A 25593-nucleotide genomic window follows, 5' to 3' on the forward strand; every position below is an offset into this window, starting at 1 on the left:
TTGAGGAATGTTTAAACTAGGGACTGGGGGGGCAGGGAGGTTAGTTAAGTATGTAACTGGGGGGAAACGGAAAGCCCAAAAAAATCATATTATAAGTAGGCACTGTAATAAGCCTACCCTTTGTTGTCTGTATTTAAACGCCAGGAGTATTAGGAATAAAATTCATGATTTAGAGGCTCTTATCTCATCGGACTCTTATGATATTATAGCAATAACTGAAACGTGGTTGAGTGATAAGGATGGACAAGAATATAATATGGATGGTTACACATTGTTCCGTAAAGACCGTATAGGTAAGAAGGGAGGTGGTGTTGCAGTATATGTAAAGGAAATCTTGCAGGCAAGGGAGCTTACTGATATAAGTAAAAGTACGGAAGCTATATGGGTAAAATTAGATGCTACAAACTCAAATAGCCTAATTGTCGGTGTTTGTTACAGAGCACCCAATGTAGCTGCTGAGGAAAGCAGATTGTTATACAGTGATATTAGGATTATGAGCAATAAAAATGATGTGGTAGTTATGGGTGATTTTAATCTACCGGGGATACAGTGGGACATTGTTGCTGGCTCTTCTGAAAATGAACTTGAGATGGTGGAATTAGTACAGGATTGTTTTTTTACTCAGTTTGTTAACACCCCTACCAGGGGAGATGCCATTCTTGATCTTGTTTTGTCTAATAACCAGGACAGGATTGGTAAATTAGATGTTTTAGAACCACTTGACAGTAGCGATCATAACATGGTTAAATTTGAGGTTAAGTTTAGTGCCCGAAGAGCAAAGTCCAAATCAAAAATATATAATGTTAGGAAGGCTAACTTCAATTGTATGAGATTAAAACTAGAAACCGTGAACTGGATGGAGTTAAATAACAAAACTGTTGAAGAGGCATGGGAATTTTTTAAAAGCACATTATTGCAAGTACAAGAGGACTTCATACCTGTTTCTAGCAAGAATAAATCTAGGAAATTGCAACCTAGGTGGTTAAATAGGGACATAAAGTATAAAGTAAGGAGGAAAAGGGCTTTGTTCCAGAGATGGAAAATAACTGATGATGACATAATAAAGCAAGAGTATCTAAATCTACAGGCTGAATTAAAAAATGACATTAGACGAGCTAAAAGGAATGTCGAAAGGAAGATCGCATTGGAGGCTAAGGATGACGTTAAAAGTTTCTTCCAGTATTTTAACTCCAAAAGAGCTCTAAAAGCTGTCACTAATCTGCAGGATAGTAAGGGTCTTATAATTGAAAACGACATTGACATAGTAAATGAGTTCAATGATAGTTTTGCACGGGTATTCACTGTCGAGGACACTAGTAACTTACCAGTTCTTATTACTAATTCAACATCGTCTATAACTAATATATATATAACTGAAGCTGATGTTTTGCAAAGCCTAGCTAAGCTCAAAATAAATAAATCACAGGGCCCTGATGGCATCTTACCTATAGTGTTAAAAGAGATGAGGGATATTATTTGCCGACCCTTAACATTAATGTTTCAAAAATCCTTATCTGAAGGTGTGGTACCTTCTGATTGGAAGCATGCCAACATAACGCCCATTTTCAAAAAAGGGGATAGAAGTAATTTGTCAAACTATAGGCCAATCAGTCTAACTTGTATAACTGGTAAAGTTATGGAGGCTATAATCAAAGAGAAAATGGTAGATTACCTGGACTCAAATAACATTTTGAGGGATAGCCAGCATGGATTTAGGAGAGGTAGATCCTGTTTAACAAATCTGTTGGAGTTTTTTGAGGAAGCTACTCAGGAAGTTGATGATAAGAAGGCCTATGATGTCATCTATTTAGATTTCCAAAAGGCTTTTGATGTTGTTCCCCACAAGAGGCTCTCACTTAAACTCAAAGCGACAGGTATTTTAGGAACTGTAGCGACTTGGATTGATAACTGGTTAACGGATAGGAAGCAGCGAGTAGTTATAAGAGGCTCGATGTCACAGTGGGCCTGCGTTCATAGTGGGGTACCGCAGGGTTCAATTTTAGGACCACTTTTGTTCCTAATTTACATAAATGATATAGACACCAATATATACAGTAAACTGGTGAAATTTGCAGATGACACCAAGGTGGGTGGTGTAGCAGATACTGAACTAGCGGCTCAGCAGCTACAGCGGGATCTTAATTTAATTAGTGACTGGGCTGACACCTGGCAGATGAAATTTAACATAGACAAATGTAAGGTACTCCATGTAGGGAGCAGAAATATAAAGTACAGGTATTTTATGGGACCTACTGAAATAAAGGTAGCTGATTATGAGAAAGACCTTGGTGTGTATGTTGATGCTTCCATGTCTCATTCTCGCCAGTGTGGGGAAGCAATAAAAAAGGCCAATAGGATGTTGGGGTACATCTCCAGGTGTGTGGAGTTTAAGTCAAGGGAGGTAATGCTAAGATTATACAATTCCTTGGTGAGACCTCACCTAGAATATTGTGTACAGGTTTGGTCACCATATCTTAAAAAGGACATAGCGGCCTTAGAAAAGGTGCAGCGTAGGGCCACAAGAATGATTCCTGGTCTTAGAGGAATGTCATACGAGGAAAGGTTATTTGAGCTAAATCTGTTCAGCCTCAAGCAAAGGAGATTGAGGGGGGACATGATCCAGGTCTATAAGATTCTAACAGGTTTGGATGCTGTTCAACCGAATAGTTACTTCAGCATTAGTTCAAATACAAGAACTCGTGGCCATAGGTGGAAATTAGCGGGAGAACATTTCAAACTGGATTTAAGGAAGCACTTCTTTACACAGCGTGTAGTCAGAGTATGGAATAGTCTTCCTGATAACGTAGTGCAAGCTGAATCCTTGGGTTCCTTTAAATCAGAGCTAGATAAGATTTTAACAACTCTGAGCTATTAGTTAAGTTCTCCCCAAGCGAGCTCGATGGGCCGAATGGCCTCCTCTCGTTTGTATAGTTCTTATGTTCTTATGTTCTTAAGGTACAAACTTAAAAAGCAGAAACGATTCCTTATGGACACAATGATAAATTCACACCGGAAGTTCTTGTCTGAATACCCAGATAGAAGAGTTTCTTGCTCTTTATTTTGTCACTTCCATCCATTTTGGGTGGTGACCCCAACCCTGTCTGAGAGAGACCTGTTTGTGCAAGATGCATGAAAACCTTGGCTTTGTCACAGACAAGCTCTACCACCTGAGGCTACTAACACACTAACATCAAGGAGTTAGTAGAACAGGTTGTATGTGACCCCTATAAAAAAGACTGTATGTACGCCCAATGTGATGAGCGCAAGCTGAACAACTTTCCCATTATGACACCGTATGAACCCACAACCCTGGTCTCGTACACACAGTGGGTAATGGAGGAAAAGCAGTGTTCAGAATCTGTGTCATATAAAATGACAATGAAAAAAGAGATGGAGGGGACACTGGAAAGCCTCCTTGACCTTTTCAATGAACAACTGTCAAAATTCAAGAGTTCAGTTTGCCTTTACTGATGAGTGCATCATTCATGTGGATTTTTCAGAAAATTTTGGGTGCAAATACAGTAAGAAAATTCAAGCTGTCCACTTCGGAAAAGGCACATGGAATTTCTTTGAGGCCAATCATGGCAAGGGGGACCCTGATGGAGTTGGAGGTGTGTTAAAGAGACTAGCTGATGACCTTGTCAGCAAAGGCAGTGATATTCCAGATGCAAGATCTTTGTTTTCAGCATTGGCCAGAACCAAAATCTCCATCAAACTGTTTTAGGTGGAAGAGGAGGACATAGAGAAGGCAATTCAGGCCATGCCACAGAACACCCCACCAGTTTCTTCAACAATGCGTATAGAAGTAGCCTGATCTGCTGTGACGTCAGTTGCATGTGTGCAGCTACCATGAAGAAACTTGAATGCCAGTGCCCTGGCTCCCAGGTCTTCAGCTTTCTGCATGAGCCAATCTAGTGCAGTTGATTGGACCAGTACAGGCATCATGGGAAAGTGGTGTGTGGTCAGGTATGATGGTGAGATTTACCCAGGTATTGTCATTGCAACAGATGACACTGACATCCAGGTCAAATGTATGCATGGTGGAAGTCCAAATAAATTGTATTGGTCTATTCATGATGATGTAATCTGGTACCTCTATGATGATGTGCTCCGCTTCATCCCAGCCCCACTACCAATCACTGGTTGCCATGTGGCAATCCAAAGAGATATATGGTTGGATCTTACAAAGTAAAATGAGAGAATTTTCACATTCATTTGTGCAGTAATTCTCCTGTTCTGTTATGAACAGCTGAGCTAAGGAAGTAAATTAATGACAAAATAACACAACCAACAAAAATCTGCTGCCAAGTCAATCAGTACTTGTACTGATCGCTTGCTCCGTTTTGATCGCGGTTCCCGAAGAGAACTCTATCGGCAATCTATGGCTCATCCTGCTAGTCCCGGATGTAGAGGGTTGAATTCCGGATCGTATTTTAAACCACTGAAATTGTGGCAGCGTATTTGAAACAGCGAAAATAAGAGGACTGAATATTGTAAAGCAGAAATAAGAGGACTGAATGTTACTGCTTGAATAATAAAGATGCGAATAAAACACATGGAATATTTTCAACTGAATTTGTTCTTTTGAATTTTTTTTGAGGCGAAATTAAATGAACTGAATTCATGTGGTTGAATTATAAACATGCACTTTAAAATACGTATCTTTTGGAAGCCGAATATTTTTGTACTGAATATTTAAGCAATGAAATTACAATTGAAATGTTTTCAGTTGAAATGTTCAATGTTTAAATGTATGCACATATTAAATTACAGTGCCCAAAAATTCAAAGCGTCATTAATGTAATGCGTTTTTATTCGATAAGTGTAATTCAACGTGTTTTTTTTCATCAACGACTTTTGTCATTGATTTACTTCCATACTGAGCTCCGTTTCTTATTAACATTAATTATAGTATGGTTACATTCTAAGTTTTAAATCTCATTTTCCTATGGTGCTGTCTCCCTCAATGACAGGAAAGTTTCAATTTTCTAATATTATGTTTGTGCAGCTGTTATTCTTTAAACTGTTACACAAAGGTTATACACTTGGCATAAGTTCTCAGATTTCTAAGCATTTACTTTTATCCTTGTTTTAGGGTAAAGTATGTTTTCAGTTTTAATGTGAAGATAATACACTTTAATTATTTGAAGATTTGTATTGCTGTTCTCACCGTTTCATCTTCAATGAGGCATGTAACGTGATAAGTGTTAACAGTCTGGTGATGTTGCATGTACACCATGTTCTTTACCTTAATTTGATGGAGTTTTTACCTCAATTATTATTATTATTTTTTTTTACCTCAATTCAATGTGAATTTTGATATCTACTTCAAAGAGACTTGTGATGTGTGATAGGTGTGGTCTGGTTTTACTGAGGATCAGTTTCAATTAAAGTAACATTCTTCTAAATCTCTTGTTAATGATGTATGTATAAATGCAATGATACAAGAGCTGTAAGGTGACTACAGAACCTCACCACTATCTTGTAATGTTTAAGAAAATGAAACCAAATACCAGCTAAAAGAACTTTGTCTGGGATTCAAGATTCCGACTACAAGTCCCTCAAAACATTACATTTCTTACAATTAAATGTGCTTCACTAATATAACTATGCAAATTCCATGCTAATGCAATTTAAAAGATACTGTTACTTGAAAGGTATAGTAATAACAACATCAATAATAAATAGTGATGTTTTTTAAAGACACAAATATGTACAGTGTGCTGAAGAATGTGTCTCAGTTAGGGATGCACCGATCCGATACCTGGATCGGATATCGGTCCCGATCCAGACAAAATATGTGGATCGGCTATCGGCAAGTACGGCCGATCCACGGGGCCGATCCATGTTCTTAGTTGAGCTGCACTGCTGTACGTCACGCGTCCATATCGCGTGCACAGCACGCCGCTAAAATTGAGCAAAGCAGCAGTTCAAAGATGGAGAGACGAAAAGAGTCAGCGATATGGAGGTATTTCACTGTAGCTACACCAGCACGTTCTACAGCTGTTTGTAATATATGCAAAACTGAAGTGTCAAGGGGTGGAAGTAGCACGGCAACATATAATACCACAAATTTAATAAAGCACCTCAGAAAACACCATGTTAAAGAGCATGCCGAGTTTGAACAGGCGACTTCAAGTAAAGGGGCAGGAGGCACGGCGCAACAACAACTGACATTATCTGAATCGCTGCAGAGACGGGAGAAGTACCCAGCAAACAGTGTAAAAGCCACCAAGATTACAGAAAAAATTATGGAGTGTATTGTCTTGGATGGTGAACCATTGTCCCTTGTTGAAAGAACAGGCTTCCGTCGTTTAATTGAATTCCTTGAAAGCAGGTACACCATTCCATCGCGAAAGTATTTCACCGAAACCGCTCTGCCAGAACTGTACAAGAGAGTGCGTGATCACATCGCAAAACAAATAAAAGATGTGACCGCGATGAGCTTCACAACGGATATCTGGAGCTCAGATGTGTGTCCCATGTCTCTTTTAAGTTTAACAGTTCACTGGTTGGACACAAGTTGCACTCCTCACAGTGCCATGCTTCAAGCCAAAAACTTTCACGGCTCACACACCGGTGAGACGATTTCGGCTGCCATAAAACAAATGCTTGATCAATGGCGTATTCCTTTGTGTAACGTTCATGTCATCCTTACGGACAACGCAAGGAACATGAAAAGGGCAATGGCCATTTTGGGCGTGCGAAACTTGGGCTGCTTTGCACACACAATACAGCTGGTAGTGGACGAGGGGCTGCTGTCACAACGGAGTGTGAGTGAGGTCCTTGCCTGTTGCCGACAAATTGTGGGGCATTTTAAACATTCGAACCTCGCATATTCACGTCTGCAAGACATTCAAATGCAGATGCAGATGGAGCCTAAACGCCTGCAACAGGATGTAAAAACAAGGTGGAACAGCACCTACATAATGGTCCAAAGCCTTCTGGAACAGAAACGAGCCCTCTGTGCCTACATTGCAGACCATGACGACCTGCCATCAACACTGACAGCCAACCAGTGGGCATTGATGGAAAAAACAAGCATTGTTTTAGCTCCGTTTGAAGAGCTAACCAGGAAGGTGAGCTCATCCACTGCCTCCACAGCAGATGTCATTCCAGCAGTTACTGTCCTGAGGCGCCTCCTGGCCAGAGAAGGTGATGAAGACACGGGCATTAAAACAATGAAAAGAACCCTGCTACAAGCTCTCGAAAGGCGCTTTATAACACTGGAAGACAAACCCCTGTATACCTACTCCACTCTGCTAGATCCTAGATATAAAGACAGGTAAGATTTAAAATTCATCTGTGATAATATAAGCCTATGTTGAATCTTTCATTTACTCTATAACTATAATTATTTTTCTGCAATAAATGTAATATGATGCTGTGTTGAACAGAATATTTTTAAAGTAAAATAATAGCCTTGTTCAACCTAAAATCTGTTTAGTGGCAATTTAGTATGAGGTGTGCATTTTAATCTGTAATTCATATCAGTCTAAGCAATGTATTCTTATCGTTTTAGATACTTTACAAATCCAGACACTGCAAAGTATGCAAAAGAAGCACTACTGAAGGAACTACAAGAAGGAGACTGTAGGACTACGGCCATCACAGCTGAAGCATCTGAAGCTGCAGAGCCACTAGAAAAGGCCCCACGGATGGAGACCGCAGCACCATCAAGCAAGAGCAGCTTGATGAAAGAGTTTGATCAAATTCTTGAGGAATCAGATGATCCTGGTGCTGCAACCAGTTCAGGCCCTGCTGTTGAGCAGCTGCATGCATATTTTGCAGAGAAAACGATTGCTACTTCAGACAACCCATACCAATACTGGGGAGTCAACAGGCAGCGCTTACCTGGTCTTACAGCTGCTGTCACCAAATACTTGTGTGCCCCCTGCACTAGTGTGGAGAGTGAGCGACTGTTTAGCACTGTGTCTGACATCTTGAATGACAAGAGAAACCGACTTACAGCAGAAAGAGCAGAAATGCTTGTTTTCACAAAAAAGAATCTGCCACTCCTGCTGTGCATTGAGGACTCTTAGGGGGGGTTCCTTCAACTGAGGGCCCCGGCCAATTGCTTGGTTTACAATGTTTGATTAATGAATGATGATTCATTATTTAATGTTTTACACTTGTGTATTCTCAGGTGCAGCTGCTACATTTTATTTAAAGTTTCATGGCAGTCAGGTTGAGTGGTGTGAGACTGCACGAAAGGCTACTATGTTGAAGTTAATTGTTTCTTCTGGAGTAAAACTGTATATTTCAGACTACTGTTTGCACAAATACTTGCTTTTACAATTGTTATTAGTGAATGATTGTAGTTAGTTTATCTTTGAAGAAGCTACTTGCTCTGCTTCTGCAGCTATACTTTATTTACATTTTTCAATTTTATTTTTCAAGTTCATTTATTTATTCATAAGTTGTTGTAATAATATATTTATTTTTTGACTGTTGAAGAAGTTCAAGTTGTTTCATTAAGAAATATACATTTGAAATGTGTATATATTTATATTGTTAATAAAAAATTGGTTTACAATTTTAAATTACATTTATATGCTATTATTGGCTTTATTTTAGCTTGGGAAGGTAAGTTTAGTTAGAAAAACTAAATTTAAGCCAGGCTAGATGTCTTCTGTATAGTGAGGTGTATGATTTGTAAATTCAATAATGGCATCGGATCGGTATCGGGTATCGACAGATCCACATACACCAAAAAACGGAATCGGTATCGGAGTCAAAAAACCTGAATCGGTGCATCCCTAGTCTCAGTAGATAACATATCATAAAATAAAAAGCCTGAGATGGCACTATAAAATTTGGCACTTTAGGATGTCTTCTTTCCAGAGGTATTTAAAAAATTGAGAAAAAAATGATTTTATACTTAAAATTGAAAATGTACTGACTTCATGGAATGACCCACAGATCTTTTACCCACTGAGAACATTTGGTGCATCATAAAATGAAAATTACGATACAGAAGGCCTAGGACAATTGAACTAGAATCCTGTATCAGACAAAAATGGTACAACATTCCTCTCCCAGAACTCGAGCAACTGATCTCCTCAGTCCCCAGACGTTTACAGACTGTTGTTAAAAGAAGAGGTGATGGCCTTGTCCCAAATTTTTTGAGACGTGTTGGTGCCATGATATTCAAAATTACCTTAATTTTTTCCTTAAAATAGTACATTTTCTCAGTTTAAACATTTGATATGTTTTCTATGTTTCGTTATGAATAAAATATGGGTTTATGAGATTTCCAAATCATTGCATTCTGTTTTTGTTTACAATTTGCACAACGTCCCAACTTTTTTGTAATTGGGGTTGTATTTACATTAAGTTTTCATACAGCAACCAGATGGATGTTGAGCATCGAGAGTGAAGTGGTTTTGCCTCCACAACCAAACTCGGTGGCTGGAATGGCAGCTTTATTTTCCACCTATTACAATTTCAACCTGGTGTACCAGGAACAAGCATTGTGACACTTGAATTCATTCAAAGGTCAGTGCAGAAGCAGATATTCAGATCGGTATCGGCGCCGATCCAGACCTATTTGACGGATTGGGTATTGGCCATGCGTGGCCGATCCACGTCCTATACTTACTTATTTAGTTTTTGGCAATCAATCGCACGACAGCTCTTTCCCATTTTACATGTGTATTTTTGCTGCATTCAAAACGAACGCTATCGCTGCCCCTCAGTCTTTTTTGCTACTCAGTGGGTGTGAGTAGTGACTTCCGCCTGCTCTGACGTCATGCGCATACCCTTTGCAGTACGAGGAGCGTAAGAGGGGCTGCCATCGCAACAAAAGTGTAACTGTGCTGATGCCAATGGGAGAAAAACTGTTAAAATTTTAACCATTCGCCACTTGTGTATACTTGCTTTGAAGATATTCATATTGAACTGCAAATGCCTCAAAAATGCTTAAAACAAACGAGGTGGAACAGTACATTATGTATGTTTGTAGTAGCCTAATTAAATATTTTTTGTCACATTTTTTCCATCTGTATTTACTACCTTAAAAAATTAATATATAAAAGTATAACAAAGTAAAAAGAGCTCTTTTATCGGAATCTGTATCGGTATCGGCAGTTGTGCATCGGAATCGGATCGGAACTGAAAAAATGTGGATCGCCCATCTCTAGTCTCAATCCATGCATCTGATTTACAGTTTTGCTTATGAGAAGCCTATACTTCTTAATTTATAGTCCCTGCATTAGCCAGTTGCATTGCACGTTCTCTGCTTTCAACTTCCCATTGCAGAAAGGTTACAAGCTCAGGAAACTTTCATTCATGACCTGGATTCATTTATCGGGTAAATTCGAGAGCAAGATCATCCAGTAACATCCAAAGCAGTATGGGGCACAATAATCCTCCATATGTGTCCAAAATGAATGAAACTTCATTCATTTGCACCTCACTGATTTGCACCTCACACTCGTCATACAGCCACCTTAAAACTTCAGTATCTGTAGACCATTTTACTGGAGTTAGTCTCAATAACTTGGACATGTTCACACTCACCACAAGGTCTTTTCTTCAAATATTTCCTACAGCATATCAATCGCTACATCGTAATTGATGTTGGATATTTTTAGCTCTGCAACAGCTTACGCTGCAGGCCCCACCAGGTAAGACATCAGGTAAGTAATTCTCCATTTTACTCAATTCTCGGTTTTCATGGATAGCAGTTTCAAATTGGTCCCAAAATTCTTGCCAAAGACATATCTCTCCGTTAAATTTATTTATAGACAGCTTCGGTAATTTCACTGACGATCTCACATCACTTTGCTGAGTTGCCCTTATTTCGACCACGGTTGCCATGGGATTTCCAAAGGCTGATGTGATCCTGATAGTGCAAAGTTTTTGCGACATCTGTGTCCAGTTCATCCATTGGTATTTCATCTTCTATCTACTTATCCAGCTCACAAAGATTCTCTTCCTTAACGGAAAGCATGGACAGCAGCTCCCTTAAATGGTCACAATTCACATTGTCCTTACATGTTCCTTCTTCTAAATACCACAGTAGTTTCGTCGCCGGAGTCCATAAAACTCCGTGTTTGTGTTTCAGTCTCAGTAATCGCCTGCTGCTTCACGTAACTGCTGCGATCCACTTGGTTTGCCTTTCCCGGGTTTCGGCATCAAAAATGTTGTTGACCAACAAACACCATTGCAGTTTCTTTATATCAATTAATGACAGAGCCGATTTCTAGTTCACACAGAATAATGACAGAGCCACCTACTGGCAGTTTCTGTAAATCGTCCCAAATTAAAATATCTAAGATTTGCTATATTAATTACTAATCAACTACTTATTACTGAATTACACTACATTTCTATATAGGAATTTGCCCTTTTTTACATTAAATCAAATTTACATCAATTCAATATAAAACAATATTAATCAAATAATAAAGATACAACAGACACCTCCAAATAGGACCAGAGGACACTGGCAAGAAAGCTGCGTGTTGCTATTTGACAGTCCAGCAAAATGTTCTCTCACTATCTCACTTGGTGAGAGGTGTCAGTTAGCTTCCTCACAAAGTCATTTTCAAACCTTCCCATATTATAGGGGCAAGAAATCTTATCTGCAAAGGGCCGGTGTGTATGCAGGTTTTTATGCAGGTCAGCTGTTCAAACCCAGGTGTGAGGATTCTTTCAGCCAATCAGTCCTCTAATTAGTGACCTAATTAGGGAGTTGCAGCGAAAACCTGCATACACACCGGCCCTTTGCAGGTAAGATAGCCCACCCCTGCCATATCACCAAATGTTAAACTGCTCAAACTGTAAATAAAAACAACTTTGTTATACTTGACTTTCGGTATGAATAGGTACAGAGTGTTTTATTATAATAACATATCAGACTATAAATCCCATGTCTGGGATTCCAAATTCCTGAAGATAAACTGTGCACCAAACCCGTCTATGAAGGAGAATGATCACATGACCTGGCCACCTGTCCTAAACCCAGCAGAAATGGTTTTGGAGTTTGACTAGAGAGTGAAGCAAAAGCATCCAATGAGTGCACAGCATATATGTGGGACATATATGCTGACAGTAGATCAGCAGACAGTAGATTTACCTGCACAGCAAGGGAAGAGGCGCAGTCCGACAGCAGAATCTGGTTATCTAAGGAAAAAAAGGCAGGAACATTTTGCTTTAACATCAGTAAAAAAAAAAAAAAAAAAAAAAGCACACCACACACAGATGTACGAAGAGATTGGAGAGCTTCATACATGAAGCCTGGTGACAATTCCTTTTGGGGGCTCTTGTTGCCTCAGAAATAATAAGCAGCTCCCCTTCATCCTGCCTCACTATCCTTCCTCATCCTAAAAATCTACATGTACACATATTTATAGACAATAAAAAAATGACACTGGCAGCTGTTTCCTGGGGGCTTATTTGAAAGGCTTTGTACAAACAAAATAGCAGTGAAACATTTGCATGCACATTCATACAAAGATTTTGGGATTTGTAATGGAACAACTTAATTAAAACATACCCTGACATACTAAATCTGACATAGTAAATCATAAATGCTAAATTTAAGCTAGCTAACACCATTTCATTGACAATTTAACCTTTGGGACCTGATCAACGCACAATGCAGTGTGCAGTTTAAAAACAGTAACTTACAAACTCTTTGGCACACAGAAATCATAAACATACTGTTAGAATCACAAGATGTCAAACTTAATGGCACTAATCATGATTTCACAGTGTAACCAAGTGCTTGTGAGTAATTGTGTGCATTAAATACCCCAAAATAAGTATCTGCATCAAAACATACTGCTTTAGTTATTATTCTGTGTTGTGTTATTCATAGTTTGCTTTCTTTGCTGCATCTGACAGCTCATGTGGAGTTCCACAGTTCTCTCAGCTCATAAGAAAAACACCTGTTACAGCCAATAAATAACTAAATTCAGCATTCTATTCATTAGGAAGTCATTCTCTCTCTCTCTCTCTCTCTATATATATATATATCAAAGATGATTTAATATTTCCTGTTTGGCATGCCATTATATATATATATATATATATATATATATATATATATATATATATATATATATATATATATATATATATATATATATATATATATATATATATATATATATATATATATATATATATATATATATATATATATATAATGGCATGCCAAACAGGAAATATTAAATCATCTTTGATATATATGGAATGAAACCCGATATATATGGAATGAAACCTGATATATATACAATGAAACTCGGAATATATGGAATGAAAGTCGATATATATATAATGAAAGTCGATATATATATATATAATGAAAGTCGATATATATATATAATGAAAGTCGATATATATATATAATGAAAGTCGATATATATATATATAATGAAAGTCGATATATATATATAATGAAAGCCGATATATATACACAATATGAAACTCGGAATATATTGAATGAATGTTGATATATATACAATGAAACTCGGAATATATGGAATGAAACCCAATATATATACAATGAAACTCGGAATATATGGAATGAAACCCAATATATATACAATGAAACTCGGAATATATTGAATGAATGTTGATATATATATACATACAATGAAACTCGGAATATATGGAATGAAACCTGATATATATACAATGAAACTCGGAATATATGGAATGAAACCCGATATACACTCACCTAAAGGATTATTAGGAACACCTGTTCAATTTCTCATTAATGCAATTATCTAATCAACCAATCACATGGCAGTTGCTTCAATGCATTTAGGGATGTGGTCCTGGTCAAGACAATCTCCTGAACTCCAAACTGAATGTCAGAATGGGAAAGAAAGGTGATTTAAGCAATTTTGAGCGTGGCATGGTTGTTGGTGCCAGACGGGCCGGTCTGAGTATTTCACAATCTGCTCAGTTACTGGGATTTTCACTCACAACCATTTCTAGGGTTTACAAAGAATTGTGTGCAAAGGGAAAAACATCCAGTGTGCGGCAGTCCTGTGGGCGAAAATGCCTTGTTGATGCTAGAGGTCAGAGGAGAATGGGCCGACTGATTCAAGCTGATAGAAGAGCAACTTTGACTGAAATAACCACTCGTTACAACCAAGGTATGCAGCAAAGCATTTGTGAAGCCACAACACGCACAACCTTGAGGCGGATGGGTTACAACAGCAGAAGACCCCACCGGGTACCACTCATCCACTCAAAATTGGACAGTTGAAGACTGGAAAAATGTTGCCTGGTCTGATGAGTCTCGATTTCTGTTGAGACATTCAAATGGTAGAGTCAGAATTTGGTGTAAACAGAATGAAAACATGGATCCATCATGCCTTGTTACCACTGTGCAGGCTGCTGGTGGTGGTGTAATGGTGTGGGGGATGTTTTCTTGGCACACTTTAGGCCCCTTAGTGCCAATTGGGCATCGTTTAAATGCCACGGCCTACCTAAGCATTGTTTCTGACCATGTCCATCCCTTTATGACCACCATGTACCCATCCTCTGATGGCTACTTCCAGCAGGATAATGCACCATGTCACAAATCTCGAATCATTTCAAATTGGTTTCTTGAACATGACAATGAGTTCACTGTACTAAAATGGCCCCCACAGTCACCAGATCTCAACCCAATAGAGCATCTTTGGGATGTGGTGGAACGGGAGCTTCGTGCCCTGGATGTGCATCCCACAAATCTCCATCAACTGCAAGATGCTATCCTATCAATATGGGCCAACATTTCTAAAGAATGCTTTCAGCACCTTGTTGAATCAATGCCACGTAGAATTAAGGCAGTTCGGAAGGCGAAAGGGGGTCAAACACCGTATTAGTATGGTGTTCCTAATAATCCTTTAGGTGAGTGTATATACAACGAAACTCGTAATATATGGAATGAAACCTGATATATATATATATATATATATATATATATATATATATATATATAATGAAAGTCGATATATATATAATGAAAGCCGATATATATGGAATGAATGCCGATATATATACAATGAAACTCGGAATATATGGAATGAAAGCTAATGATATCGCCCTTGGTGAACAGATCGAGTGAACGCTGAAAACTGCCTAAAAAGTTCTCTTTTTTTTTATTATTATCTTTGTCGTTTATATGATGAACAATTTCTATCTTTACACCGAATGTCTGTAAAATTTACATTTTGAAGAACTGCTGTTCGTACGCTAAAAGCTAAGATGATATTGAATGAAAAGTATGATATATATACAATGAACGTGAAATTACAGATAGGCACTGCTTTGGTCAACTTCGTTGGGTCTTCCACTTCAAGGCGCGCGATGAGGGAGGCGTATCACTGTGATGCCTGAAGTCTAAACATAGCAGAAAGAGCGCGAGCTGTAGTGCAGTGTCTTTTAAACAATGAAGATTTTATAGAAACTGTTGCAAATGCATGCAGCAACAGCACTGTCATGCCCCGATCGTCCGCTCCTTCCGTGTGCCACGCCCCCTCGTTAACCCCGTGTGGAATCCCCATGTGATCAGTTGTTTCTTGTTGTAGTCATTAGTCCTTTGTATTTGTCTGCATTAGGTATGTTTTCCCCAGTCCGGTCATTGACGTCAGTTCTAGGTTTTGTCTTTGTTTGTGGATATATTTAATTCAAAATCATCTTAGCTTTTAGCGTACGAACAGCAGTTCTTGAAAATATAAATTTTACAGACATTCGGTGTAAAGACAGAAATTGTTCATCATATAAACGACAAAGATAAAAAAAAAAATAAAATAAAATAAATACAAAAAAATAAATAAAAACTTTAGGCAGTTTTCAGCGTTCACTCGATGTGTTCACCAAGGGTGATACCATTAGCTTTCATTCCATATATTCCGAGTTTCATTGTATATATATCGGCATTCATTCCATATATATCGGCTTTCATTATATATATCGACTTTCATTATATATATATCAGGTTTCATTCCATATATTACGAGTTTCGTTGTATATATATCGGGTTTCATTCCATATATTCCGAGTTTCATTGTATATATATCAGGTTTCATTCCATATATATCTGGTTTCATTCAATATATTCCGAGTTTCATTGTATATATATATATCAGGTTTCATTCCATATATATCGGGTTTCATTCCATATATTCCGAGTTTCATTGTATATATATCAGGTTTCATTCCATATATATCGGGTTTCATTCCATATATATCAAAGATGATTAAATATTTCCTGTTTGGCATGCCATAATATATATATATATATAAAAATAAAATATAGAGCATATGCCTGTTTTCCCATGGAAAGTTGCTGGAACAATGCAGTCAGGCAAGTAATGTTCTCCTGACATCTGTCAAACCCTGACTTACCCATCAGACTGTCAGACAGAGAAGGGTGATTTGTCACTCCACAAAACACTTTTCCACTACTCCAGAGTCCAATGGCGGTGTGCTTTACACCACTTCATCTGATGCTTGGCATTGCACTTGGTGATGGGAGGCCTGCATGCAGCTGCTTGGCCATGAAAGCCCTTCCATGAAGCTCGGGGTTAATGCCAGAGTAAGTTTGGAACTCTGCAGTTATCGAGTCAACAGAGACTTGGGAATTTTTACGCTCCATGTGGCTCAGCAAATATACACTTAGTGGTAAACAAATACCTTCACGTTCATGAGGAATCCTCCAGCACAACCTGCCGGTTGCCTGGAAGCACTGCGGCACACAACGCCGGGATAGAAATCACGTTCAGCTTGTAGAATTGAGCAAAAGTACAGGACAAAGTGCACATAGCCACAGCACAGATGTCAGAATGGGGAACACATCTGAGAGCTGTCCAAGACGTCACCAGAGCACATGTTGAGTGACAGCGAACATAGGGCACTGCACTCCCTCCAGACCTGTATGATTCAGCATGTGCACTCAGAATAGTGTTCTGGACCCCCTCTGAACACTCCAGCAGTAGCCCAGTAGCCCTGAGATCCCAAGGGCCACACCCACAGCTTCAAGCATTCAGGATGAGGGTGTCGAATCCATCCATCCATCCATCCATCCATCATCTGCCGCTTGTCCGGGGTTCGGGTCGCGGGGGTAGCAGCTTCAGTAGAGGCACCCAGACCTCCCTCTCCCCAGCTAACCCCACCAGCTCCTCGGGGGGGACACCGAGGCGTTCCCAGGCCAGCCGAGAGATATAATCCCTCCAGCGAGTCCTGGGCCTGCCCCGGGGCCTCCTCCCTGTAGGACATGCACGGAAAACCTCTCCGGGTAGCCGCCCAGGAGGCATCCGCACCAGACGTCCAAACCACCTCAACTGGCTCCTTTCAACGTGAAGAAGCAGCGGTTCTACTCTGAGGCCCTCCCGGATATCCGAACTTCTCACCCTATCCCTAAGGGAGAGCCCAGACACCCTGCGGAGAAACTTCATTTCGGCCGCTTGTATTCGCGATCTCGTTCTTTCGGTCATTACCCATAGCTCATGACCATAGGTTAGGGTAGGGACAAAGATGGACCAATAGATCGAGAGCTTGGCTTTTTGGCTCAGTTCTTTCTTAGCCACGACAGACCGGTTAAGCGCCTGCAGAACTGCAGACGCCGCTCCGATCCGTCTATCCAGCTCTCGATCTCGCCTACCCTCACTCGAGAACAAGACCCCGAGATACTTAAACTCCTCCACTTGAGGCAGTACGTCTTCCCCAACCCGAAGAGGGCAAACCACCCGTTTCCGGCTGAGAACCATGGTCTCGGACTTGGAGGTGCTAATCCTCATCCCTGCCGCTTCGCACTAGGCTGCGAACCGCCCCAGTGCCTGCTGGAGATCCCCAGCAGATGAAGCCAACAGGACGACATCGTCTGCAAAAAGCAGCGAGGCAATCCTGAGGTCACCAAACTGGACACCCTCGACGCCTTGGCTGCGCCTAGAAATCCTGTCCATAAATATGATAAACAGGACCGATGACAAAGGGCAGCCCTGGCGGAGCCCAACACGCACCTGGAACACGTCCGACTTATTGCCGGCAATGCGGACCAAGCTTCTGCTCCGTTCGTAAAGGGACCGGATCGCCCACAACAGTGGACCCCGGACCCCATACTCTCGAAGCACCCCCCACAGAGCACCTCGGGGAACCCGGTCGTAAGCCTTTTCCAAATCCACAAAACACATGTAGACTGGATAGGCAAACTCCCAGGCCCCCTCCAGTACCCTTGCAAGGGTATAAAGCTGGTCCAGCGTTCCACGACCAGGACGAAAACCGCATTGTTCCTCCTGAATCCGAGATTCGACTATCGATCTCACCCTCCTCTCCAGTACCCCGGAATAGACTTTCCCAGGGAGGCTGAGAAGTGTGATCCCCCTGTAGTTGGAACACACCCTCCGGTCCCCTTTCTTAAATAAGGGGACCACCACCCCGGTCTGCCAATCCAGCGGCACTGTCCCTGACCTCCACGCACTGTTGAGAAGGCATGTCAGCCACGACAGCCCCACAACATCTAGAGCCTTCAGGTACTCCGGGCGGATCTCGTCCACCCCCGGGGCCCGGCCACCACGTAGTTGTTTAACCACCCCGGCCACCTCAGCCTCAGTGATGGGCAAGCCCCCCCAAGCACCCTCGGGCTCTGTGCCCTCAGATGTCTCAAAGGCAGTATGTGTAGATGTATCTGAGGCAGGGTTGAGGAGGTCCTCAAAGTATTCCTTCCACCTCCGGATGATGTCCCCAGGTGAGGTCAACAGCCCCCCCCCCCACTATAAATAGTAGGAACCAGGAGCTGCTTCCCCCTCCTGATACTCCATATGGTTTGCCAGAACCTTTTTGAGGCCGACCGAAAGTCACTTTCCATGGCCTCACCGAACTCAACGCCCGGGTTTTTGCTTCTGCGACCGCCCGAGCTGCGTTCCGCCTGGCCCGCCACTATGGCAGGCGGCAAATTTTGTTTTAAAACGTGTCCGGTTGTTTCAGCATACTACAGTGATGAACTGTAAATAAGATAAATAACATAAGGCTATTTAGTTTGTTTAATAAAAGGACAAGATATAAACCTGTTCTATCGGAAAGGTAGCCTTAAATGACTTCTGTTGCGATCTGGAGCTATATAGAAAATGAAATTAAATAAAATTAACTTGGGGCGCCCACCTAATAGAATGGTAGGGTAAACACGTTGTGGTATACTGTATGTAGCCGCATTTCTAGCTCCATAATAGCTGATTGTGTTGACAACCACGACTTCCCCTGCGTTCATTTAAACACATGTGCGTGTGTGAAGGGATGGGGCGGGTAACGCGGCCGGCAGTAACGCCTATGGTTGCAGTTATTAGTTATCCAATCCGACAGTAAACGGCTCATTAATAAGAATATTCTCAGAGTTATGGTCTCGAAATAAAATCCCGAGTCCTTGACAAGAACGAGTACAAATACGGCTGCTTCAAAGACAAGATCGAGACCTTCAAAAACTGGTCTTGAGTACTACAACATTTGATATTACTATAAATTTCTATCGTGAAGAAATGAAGCAGTGGTGTAGTGGTAACAAGAAATTTAAGGTGGGTAAACTATATGCACAGCAGTAAAAACGGTGGGTAACTATATCATTAACATTAGTGATCTTAAAAAAGGTGAGTAAAAGCTGTTTTGTAAATTTAAAAGGTGCGTAAATGGCGTTTATGTGCATTTACTTTTTTCTTTTATGGCGGTCGGCATCGGTTTATGTGCATTACTGCCACCGCGGCTTTGGTTAGCTTACTGCTCCCAAATTAGGAGGTTGCCACTGTACTTATGTGTATAATAACGTAGACCCAACTAATCGATTATTAAATTAGTTGGCAACTATTTTAATAATCGATTTTAATCGATTAAATCGATTAGTTGTTGCAGCCCTAGCTGCAATACAGTCACATGACCATTCACCATGTGCAGATTCATTTAATTTCCACCACTCCATCTGGGTGCTTAACTTTTTGTGTCACTGAGTGTAGTTTTACTCTGAAATAACTTGAATGTTTCAAGACCTTAATAACAACCCTGAATCTAACTATTACTTTTTGTACAAATGTCAAATTTTCATATGACCATTTCCTCTCCCGCAAGAAGGCATGAAATATTTTATAAATGAACCCACATTTACTCACCCCTTAGCGGCTGGTAAAGAGTAGCATTTTCTGGCCAGGGTTCAGATGCTATAACAACAGAAACATAAGTCATTTTCATATCTCTTTCATTAACAGGAATGCAACAGACCACAAAACTTGCAGTTCGTACAATATCATGGTTTTTGAGTCATGAGTCAGTCAATTTTTTGGATCATAAAAAGGCAATAAATATAACCAATTTCCATTTATTACATAAATAACTTACAGAACAAAGCAATGAACTTTTAATATGCCCTGTTCATGTGAACACACAATGGCTTTGTATCTTGTCAATGCAATTCTGCAGGACTTCCATCATTATCTTTCTTTGTCTTATGTCAGAATCTTTTGATCTCAACAAAATCAAAAGTTGTTTTTTCAAAGTCACGAGTTATTTTCTAGAGAAATAACAAAATTTGTCATCTCTGGAAAAGTAATTATATAAGCAAATAGCATTTGTCAAGAGAAAGAGGGAAGTCGATCCCATAACAAATGCCATGTCTAATGACAAGTCACTTTCTTTATTTGCAGCTTCCCTAGAGGGGAAGGTTTGTGGTGGCACATGCTTCACAGTTTATAATTTTCAAAATATAGAATAAGATATGAATAAAACATTTAAGCTTATTTTATATGTGCATTTCACAATTCCCCCTGTAATGTAAATGTACATTATGTGATTTTTCTTTTGTAATAGTAAACTGGTAGCATGACATGGAAAGCAGTTGTACACATTCATTTGAACAAGAAGTTACATTTCAAAATGGAATTTGGACATCATATTCATCTTGGGCCAGACAGATATGAAATGCATATTAGAGCGCAGGTTTGCCTCTGTAAGGACTAAGGAAACACTGAAATTAGCCTGGCCCCGATTGGCTTTATACCTGAAAAATAGCCGAAAACATGGCATGCTGAGCAATTCATTTGAATTAGAAGCCACATTTTCAATTGGAATATGGTCTTATTCTCCTTGGATCAGGCAAATATGAAATTCGTAGTACATAGCATTTTCAGGTATAAAACTAATCTAGACCAGGCTAATTTCATTGTTTCTTAACAGTGGTATACCAGCTGTGTACTATACTTTTTGTACAACCCAGCTTCCAAAAAGCTGGGAAGCTGTGTAAAATGCAAATAAAAACAGAATGCAATGATTTACAATTTGCATAAACCCGTATTTAATTGAAAATAGAACAAAAGACAACATATTAAATCTTGAAACTGAGAAATTTACCACCATGTTTTATGACCTTTTCTTTTACCAACATTTGGAACCTGAGGAACCCAGGTGCTGGAATTTTGAAAGTGAAATGTTGTCCCATTCTTGCCTGATATAGGACTACTCAACAGTTCGGGGTCTAATTTGTCATATTTTTCATTTCATGATGTGGCAAATGTTTTCAATGGGTGACAGGTCTGGACAGCAGGCAGGTAAGTCTAGCACCTGGACTCTCCTACAACAGAGCCATGCTGTTGTAATACATGCAGAATGCGGTTTGGTATTGTCTTGCCGAAATATACAAAGCCTTCTCTGAAACAGACATTGTCTGGATGGTAGCATATGTTGCTCCTATACCTGTATATATAATTTACCATTAATGGTGCCTTCCCAGATGTGCAAGCTACCCAAGCCAGTGTACATTTTATGTCTGTTTATTGTTACATAAGAACCTCAGAAATTCAGAAATAAGAGGCAGCCAGTTGTTAAAATCTTATCAAGCTCTGATTTCAAGGAACCCAAGCTTCTAGCTTGCACTACACTAACAGGAAGATTATTCCATACTCTAACTACACACTGTGTAAAGTGCTTTCTCAAATCCAGTTTAAAATGTTTTCTTACTAATTTCCACCTATAGCCATGAGATCTTGCATTTGAACTAATATTGAAGTAACTATTTGGTTGAACAGCATCCAGACCTGTTAGAATCTTATATACCTGGATCATGTCCCCCCTTAGTCTGCTTTTCAGATTCAGCTCTGCTGACCACTCATTATAAGACATTCCTCTAAGACCAGGAATCATTCTTGTAGCCCTACGTTGAACTCTTACTAAGGCATCAATGTCCTTATTAAGGTAAGGTGAGCAAAACTGCACACAATATTCTAGGTGGAGTCTTACCAAGGAATTGTATAATCTTAGCATCCCCTCCCTTGACTTATACTCCACACACCTAGAGATGTAACCTAACATTCTATTGGCCTTTTTAATTGCTTCCCCATACTGGCAAGCGTTTGACATGGAAGCATCAACATATATACCAAGGTCTTTCTCATAATCAACTACCTTTACTTCAGTGAAACCCATAAAATACCTATACTATATATTTCATTGTTGTTCTTCAATAACTTTGCACATTTTACTGAATATTCTGATTATTCAAAAGTGGTTGATTTGCATTTATTTCTGAAAATATTCTACATTGTGAACTTACATTGAGGGGTGCCAGTAATCCTGATCAAGACTGTACATCTTGTATTGAAAATATATTGATATACTGTAAACATTTCACACACCACCCAGCCATAATGGTCTTACTAGTTTCACTGTCCTCCGGAGACTTCTGTTGTGTTGAGAGCGGATTTGCAGCAGTTTTTGTGTTGCATGCGTTTTCAGAATTTGTAGTGTTTTCTGATTCAGCCACATGCTATTGGCCATTGTATTAAGGTGGTGATGGTATAAAACTTACAAGATCTTAAAAATCTCACAGAACAGTGATCTGTCTTGTGATTGGCCAGGATTGTGCTCGATTAGATCTACACTCATTTCCTCTTTCTGAGTATTCTAGAAGTTTGCCTGTTTTCTCAACCTGAATTTTGGGGGGCATTCTTCATATGTGAATTAAGAGATCAGAAGACCCATACTGGGTCGTCTAAACGTAGATACTTCTATCTGGCTATTTTGGGTTTTTAAGGCTGAGGGAGAATTCAACTAGATAAGCTGGATTAAATCTGAGTTCGGAGATAATTGCACGCTCCCATGGATATTGACTAGATTATATGTATCGACACTGAAAACCAGTCTGCAAGTGTGTGACTGGTGGTCTAAAATGGTGAAAGTGAGGGTGCAATTGTTACACATTATTTGGGACTTTGCTGGCTCCATCAGAACTGTGCTCTGGCTTTTGCCATTTTGCCCACAAAATATTTATACATCTGGTGCATATAAACTGAAGGAACTACAGAAGGAACAAGTCATGAATAACATGTGAAATACTGATCTCATGTTTGTTCATCATCAGTGATGGGCGGTAGCGCCGCTACATGTACCGAAGCTATTAGTTTAACTACATTTTCTAATAGCTTGCCTGTAGCGTCGCTGATTTCTGAATCAAATAAATTTCCAGTAGTTATGTTATTTTTTTGATCAAGTAGTTACGTAGCATCCATAAAAGCTACAATTTCTGAGAAAAGCAGAGGTTTCCTCTGCAGTATGATTTTGAAACGCAACAGACAGAAATAAAGCATGTTCATGCACAACCTTGTACTCTGCTTCTACTGCCTGTCTATCGAAACATGCATGCGTATGGCAGCGTCATGAGATCAATACTTCAGTTTCAATTTCTGTCCTGAATGCATTGCGGCTGTCTGTGTAAACAATGCTGCTCTAGATTGTCACTCCCGGCTGTCACGTGACTCAGCGGCACCAGGCAAGCAAACAGGCCGACTTATGCGTGTGCGCGCGCGCACACACACACACACACACACGCAGTATAATATTTACAATAAAGTATTGAAGTATTTAATCACCAGATAGCGTTTATTACACCCGTATTACTACAACCCACACACTAGCACTGCCCACCGTGCATGTCGCCCCGTTTACTCCTCATACACACGGTGGGTGCACGCACACATACACACACACACTACGTACAACAATAAACATTAATGATTATACATGACTTATACTACGGGACCGTTGAATGCTTGAATCTGATTGGCTGACGAATGTTCTGAGGTGTGCAATTATTTTCTGGGAAACGCACGGCGATCGTAGTTCCAGGCAGCTCTCTTGACCGTATTACAGTTCCATATCACTTCGCATAGTTAACTTTAATAACGGAAATTAGCATACAGTACCTATACAGCACACAGGACTAACAAAAACAACAACATGACAGACGATTTTCCGAAAGTAAATTTTAATATTTACGGTGAATATGAAACTTTCAACAACTGGGCTGCAGCAGTATTAGACAGTCCAGATGAAAAACAACATAAACGGAAGCGGACATCAAAGGCAGCCAGCAACAACAAAAGACATAAAACGATCAGCGAAGAACAGCTAGACATACTCGAGGGAGAAAAACACGAAGAAAACACCAAAAAAACAACAGCTAATGACGTTTTGGAACTAGCAAAAGAGTCGTTGGATGAGATGCGGAAGAAATAATCCTACTCACAATAGCGATTTAAGTAGAAAAACCGGACGAATCCCTTGAAATATATCATCTGATCGATGTCTTGAGGTGTGGCAACCGTAGTATAAGCGGAATAATTGACTCCGGACCGTTGAATTATTAGAAAAATAATGCACACCCGAGGTGTAACGGCCACTCCGCTTCGCGTCGTGGCCGCATCACCACCTCGGGTGTGCATTATTTTTCTAATAATTCAACGGCCCGTCGTCAATTATTCCTTACATAACACACAGCACATTTATAATGACACAAGCGATTACTGAGAATTATTTACAAGCTGGCATCAGCCCAAAATGCTGCGCTGGCCGCCGGTACCTCCGCGCTACAGTATTTATTTACTTATAGACTTTGCCCAAATTCTGTCCTGGGTTTTAACTAATTAATAAATAAAAAAAACACTTAAAAGTAATGAAAATGAATCCAGCTTTATCAATTTGATGATGCATCCAGCTTAATTATTAAAAAGTATAGATACAACACAAGGGTCCCAGCAAGTGCAGCGTGTGAAAGACTGTTTAGTGTAGGAAAGGATATTTTCAGACCAAAGAGAAAACGGCTTTCTGATGCCACTTTTGAAAAGCTTTTCTTGTGCCATGTAAACAAACACTTGTTAGAACAATAAGAGCCCACCCAAGCACCATTACCCCTCTCCCACCCCTCCCCTTCCATCCCATCCCCCAGCACTAAAAAATTTAATTCAGGACTTTGATTCTCATTTCAGTTTGGACCAGTTCATTTGCTATTGTCCCAGTGATCACTCTCTGAGCCATGCTTATTAATCATGGTGTTGCATGTCGTCCATAAACACAGTTTAACACAGTTCTTAAACACGAAGATCATTTGTAACTTCAATCGACTTCTGAAGAAGTTCTAGTTAAGGGAGGCCCTGAGGAAATAAGATGGCTGTTAATATGGCTTTTCTTTTCCCTAGAAATTTTAAATTGATTTAAACCTATAGCCATGTCTTGCCCATCGAACACTACACAGTAGCTTTCATTTGGTACTAAATAGTTTGTTTACTAGAGTACTGGTTTACCTAGTAGTAGGCCAATAACTTTTTTTTTTTTTATTCC

At 39.9% G+C, this 25593-nt stretch overlaps 1 protein-coding gene across 3 annotated transcripts in view; it reads right to left on the reverse strand.

Moving 5' to 3' along the window:
- The window catches only part of mtx2 (metaxin 2), a 48351-nt gene that overhangs the window by 20139 nt on the left and 2619 nt on the right, over positions 1–25593 (reverse strand). For 2 of the 3 annotated variants that reach the window (XM_072716474.1, XM_072716480.1), the window contains 2 exons: positions 20100–20147; positions 12083–12129 (listed from right to left, as the gene is read on the reverse strand). In XM_072716474.1, coding sequence (XP_072572575.1) covers positions 12083–12129; positions 20100–20147 — 95 coding nt within the window. Of the gene's footprint in view, positions 1–12082; positions 12130–20099; positions 20148–24502; positions 24664–25593 lie in introns of those variants that run through there. The other variant, XM_072716472.1, reaches the window with a different exon arrangement.

Source organism: Paramormyrops kingsleyae, chromosome 1, assembly GCF_048594095.1.
Source record: "Paramormyrops kingsleyae isolate MSU_618 chromosome 1, PKINGS_0.4, whole genome shotgun sequence".
NCBI lineage: Eukaryota > Metazoa > Chordata > Actinopteri > Osteoglossiformes > Mormyridae > Paramormyrops > Paramormyrops kingsleyae.